Source organism: Rhipicephalus sanguineus, chromosome 1 (genome assembly GCF_013339695.2).
Source record: "Rhipicephalus sanguineus isolate Rsan-2018 chromosome 1, BIME_Rsan_1.4, whole genome shotgun sequence".
Taxonomy (NCBI): domain Eukaryota; kingdom Metazoa; phylum Arthropoda; class Arachnida; order Ixodida; family Ixodidae; genus Rhipicephalus; species Rhipicephalus sanguineus.
In genome coordinates this window covers 132,171,064-132,175,952 of record NC_051176.1, presented here as the reverse complement: position 1 = coordinate 132,175,952, position 4,889 = coordinate 132,171,064, and the positions used below count along the sequence as shown (strand labels likewise).

At 43.9% G+C, this 4,889-nt stretch overlaps 1 protein-coding gene across 1 annotated transcript in view; it reads left to right on the top strand.

Moving 5' to 3' along the window:
- Positions 1-2,504: 2,504 nt before the first annotated feature.
- The window catches only part of LOC119386852 (uncharacterized), a 5,536-nt gene continuing 3,151 nt past the window's right edge, over positions 2,505-4,889 (top strand). Inside the window, exons 1-2 of the mRNA XM_037654119.2 lie at positions 2,505-2,706; positions 4,770-4,831. Of these exons, the coding sequence (XP_037510047.1) occupies positions 2,628-2,706; positions 4,770-4,831 (141 nt within the window). The 5' untranslated portion in view covers positions 2,505-2,627. The remainder of the gene's footprint in view (positions 2,707-4,769; positions 4,832-4,889) is intronic.

Genomic DNA, 4,889 nt, shown 5'->3' with positions numbered 1-4,889 from the left:
AAACTGCCGTGGGAAGCCAGCAGCTGAGCAATATCTACATTCGTTTTGTGGGGCACGCGGTCGAGAAGTCAACGTTGGCTGCTGCGGTCTGCTGAAGAGACGTGAAGCTCCTGATGTAGTGCCAGGATTACGAGCAAAAGAAACTCCTCTCACCCGTTTTAAGGATGTCTCGACCCGTTGAGCAGCGGCGAGCCACTCTGATGACGAGGTGAAAGACAGTCCGGCGAGCGCTAGTTCCACATCAGGAGGAACACCGTCAGTCAGTCCAGAAATGATGTGGCGCTCTTTAAGGTCGGCCAAGGAGCCCAGTCGTTTTTTCTCGTCGTAGTAGTCCTTGATGGTCTGCCCTCCTTTCAGCCGGTAGTGAATGAAGAGACGAAAGGCATCTCCGTCGGTCGTAGCAAAGCGGTTTTGCATGCCGCTCTTGATATCGTCCCATGTCTCGCCTTTGCCGAAAATCTCTGTTAGGTACCACTTGAACGCTTCCCCTTCGATGTATTCGCTGAAGTGACTGACCCGATCGCTGTGTGTCCACGATGCCTCGACCGCCTTCGTATCGAAAAGAAGAAGCCACTTGTCGACGGGGACGTCTTCTGGTGTTCCCTTGTACTTCGGTATGTTGAGTGGAGGCTTCGGCTTAGCCATGGCAGATTGATGAGGTCGATCCTGTCGACTTGTGTAACGTTACAAAACAGAGACGCGTCGTGGTTCAGTTGCCATGCATTTATTCTAATGCACGCGCACTTCTTCTTCGTCGCCTTCTCCTACCATCGCCTTGTTCATACGTTACATATATATATATATATATATATATATATATATATATATATATATATATATATATATATATATATATATATATATATATATATATATATATGTAGAGAGAGAGAGAGAGAGCGCCACCAACGCCATCTAGTGAGCACTTCATGAACTAGAGGTGGCTACTACAAACAAACAAACAAACAAACAAACGGAGGATGGACCGACCCACGGCATAAGGCGCTTCGCCCCTAGAAGAGGGGTGGTGGGTAGAGTACGGCACATATTACTCTAAGTTGCCATGGAGCGAGCGTAGAGGTGCCTTATGAATTTAGTCCCATTAGCGGATGATAAGCTCGTTTCTCGGCAAAAATGCAATTTTACCTTATGAATTTAGTCGCATTAGCGGATGATAAGCTCGTTTCTCGGCAAAAATGCAATTTTAGAACATTTTGAATGATAGTTTGCTGTAGTGGAACTGGCGGGGGAATAGAAAAAAAAATTGCATCGAATTTCGAAACCATTTGTACTTAACAAACGCGTGCCTGTTGAGAAGTTTCTATAAAAGTGTATTGCTTGCTTAAAGAGCTCATGGTGCGAACTCTCTGACGATTTAAACTATGTGTTCAGGGATGACAGAAGACACCATCGTGAATGTGTGTGTGCACACAAACCAAGTGGAGGCGGGGATGATGATGTCGCCACAGGCGGGGTTAGCATGGCAGACCTTGTTGGCAATTGCTCTGCCTACATGTGTTACATCATAATGTTTCTAGATTATTTATTTACGTATTCATTTTATGTTGACACATTCGCGTTCACGCTGCTTCATGAACTAGCCAATTGAATCCATCAGACAATTAAGCCAAGGCAAGTATAAGGAAGAAGCTTGTGGGTTCGAATCGCGCCGACAGAGAAAGGGTGCCTTTTCATTCACCTTAATTTCTTTCATTTTATGTCACAAATATTACACTACAGTTAAAAAAACAGCAAATAATGTCCTCCCTTCTTTCCTTGCCTTAATTGTGCGTTGACTTCGTTCGGCTGTGTCTAACAAATAAACGAGTCCTTCGAAAAAATTCCACTTCTGTCGTTCTTTGAAGAGGCAATAGTAATTTTAAAGAGCTCTGCAAAACAAAAGACACGTCATTAATTCCGGAAAGCTCTCGCTTCATATAAGCCATAATGATCGCAATAGTATCGATGACGCGGTAAATGAATTAGAGGTTTGAATCGCACATGATGCCATGAGCGAGGTGTATTAATGCCGGCGGGAGGAACTTATCAATGCCGATCATGATCAGCGAACGCAAAGCACGTGGGGAGAGCGCCGACGTGATGCGTAATGCTCTCGTCACGCTCAGTGTCCGTGCTCTCGGGCAATAGTGAGCGATTAGATCAAGGCAAAGCGTAAAGAGAGAAAATAAAAAGGTGGGAAAGGCAGTGGCCGATCAAAGGGCGCGATGCGTATCGTCGTTGCGTGGAAGCTTCCTGTTACACGACCCTGGCTCCCCTCGTGTCCTACCCAGTCAAGCAGCCCCTCTCAATTTCCATACTTATTCCTTATTTTGAAGGTTTTTTTATTATATAATATTCGCATTCAGCTACGAGAATCGCACTAGTGCCCCGTGGGCGCGAAATGTGAGACGCAAAAGGAAAGAAAGGGTGACAAGTTTCAGGGTTGGCTGCGCGTTTCAAGTCCAGACAAGGACACGTGCACGAGAGGGCTTGCATATATAACCGGGATCGCCGGGTGTTGTTCAATCCAGCTCGCCGTCGCATTTGGTCGGTTGTAGATCACGGGCATTTGCACGCTCCCTTTGTGTCCACGCTTTTCTCTCTTGGAGCTTTTTAGACAATTCGCGATGAAGGTGCTGCTACTCTGCGGACTCATCCTGGCCGGAGCATTTCTTGCTGAGGCTGCCGGTGGTAGGGAGCTGTGCGGTAAGCAAGCATATATGTCTGCGTCACTTTATCATAGGTACCAGAACTACAGTTACTGCTCGAAATATGTGACAGCGTACTTCAAGTTGGATGGAATGTTAGAGCAGCAAATGACGTGTCAAATGAAAACCTAACGGCAAGCACGCCCCGAGCCGTTATGCTTGATCAGATCTGTTTTCCGCGTGTCATTACTGCGTGCTGCGGTCACTATGGGCAGCTTCATGGCCAGATAGTCTAAGACAACGAAGATCTTGAGCACTTTTTGTTTGGGAAGTCTTTAAGCATTTTAGTGCGCCGCATCGGGCTTGTGCGCATGCACAAAGCAAATGCGCGCTTCGTACGTGCGTACACCAGCTTCCAGCTTCCCGCTATTAAGACTAAGGTAATTATTGCAATTCACAAATTTTTAAGACAATTTATATTTTATTGGAGAAGTTCGCGTAAACAGGATATAAGCAGCTAAAGGTGGATCGTTACATCGAGCACTGCAACAGCTCAGACTTTAGCAGTGCTAGCAGTGCTTCGTTCTACTCGAACACTGCATATAAGAAAGTGCATATAGGTCATGAATGTTGCCCTTCAATGACGATAGAGATGTGTGATCTGATAACAAAACAAGCTGTGAGTTGTTTCCCTCGAAGCAACAAATGCTTGGGGCTGCTATCGTGCGTATTTGTGATAATGTGCATTGTGGCTTTGACGAGATTGGTTTTCGTGACCACGCGAAGACATGGCCTGACAACGCAAATGGAAACATACTTTAGTGAAAAAATATTTCTCTTTGATAATTATTAACTAAAATATTGTTTATAAATTGAGGTGAACAGGCTTGTATTTCTTCTTTTTTTCTTAACAAATACCAGCTTTGAAGTTTTGTTAAACAAACTTGCACCTGTAAAACTTTTTTTCCGACGCGAAAAACATACGTTTTGTTTGTCTGAAATATCTAACGATGAAAATTGGCTGTAGAAATAAAGGTAGAGAAATTTCAACGTGTTCTGAGAGAACTGAAACTCTAGGTTTGCGAGTTTTCTTGGTAATAAAGAATGCGACCAGTATAATCTTTTCGCGTGACTATCAAAAAAAATTTCTGTTCGAAGCAATAAAAAACGTTGTGTTACACACTTCTTCAAATGATTGCTGGGTTTTGCGAAAATAATTATTGCCGCGAGCTCTTGTATAAACTTTTTCCCTCCATGCAGGGTAGACAGCCGTAATTTCCCTGTCTTTCTATGCATTCTTTGTCTCTCTAAAGTTTTAACCTGGCATGTCAGTATGATTGAGCTGCCTTGACAGCCATCTTCCACGAGTCATCAGCATATTATAAGGCTCGGACGTGCTGGAATATTAATGTTTGGCAATTTTTTTTGTAATATCAGAAGTTCCTTCAATCATATAGTTATGATTGCTTTTGGCTATTGGTTTCTACACGTAAGGTATGTGAAGCTGGTTTTCGTGTAGAATTATTTCTTCATGCAGTCACCTGTGTTTAGCCTCGAAAATCCGAGGCTAAACAAAAACGAATAAATTAAGTAAGAACGTCCCGCACCTTGTCTTGCGTTAATCTTAGAGCGCGTATGCCGATAAGTATTGCTGGGGCTAAACAAGGACAAGGACCTCTTCTATACTCCGACTCAGGGTAACCGCTTGCTTCGACAATCGATAAGACGTATGGTTTTCAGCTACTCGTTTGGTAGCCTTAACATAGACTAAATAAGGATACATTCTGTTTGTATATTTCTAAAGACAGCATGTCTCAATTAGGTCTGCAATGCAGTCGCTAATTTAACTTGCACGAACCAGCTTCATCAAGATATCAAGCGGCAAATCTGGACACGTGACAGTTTCTTTCCCCGTTATTATTCCCGTTTTGGAATTTCAGGAAAGTTTGCGTCTCATCGCCCAAGTGATTGGCAGTGAAAGCTCTATAGAATATTTGCGCATCTAATGCGGTGCACGCGGAGGACACTTGATTACACACCACCGCCGCTTGAGTGCCTGGAGGGTGCCACGAATCGCGCAGCGTGCCTAAACAGTGGGTGCATATGTTTTTTCTTTTGCAGGAAAGAGCAATGACGAAATCAAGGCAGTGCTGAAGTGCATGGGAGAGCATGTTCCTGCAGAGGTATCAATCAATCAATCAATCAATCAATCAATCAATCAATCAATCAATCAATCAATCA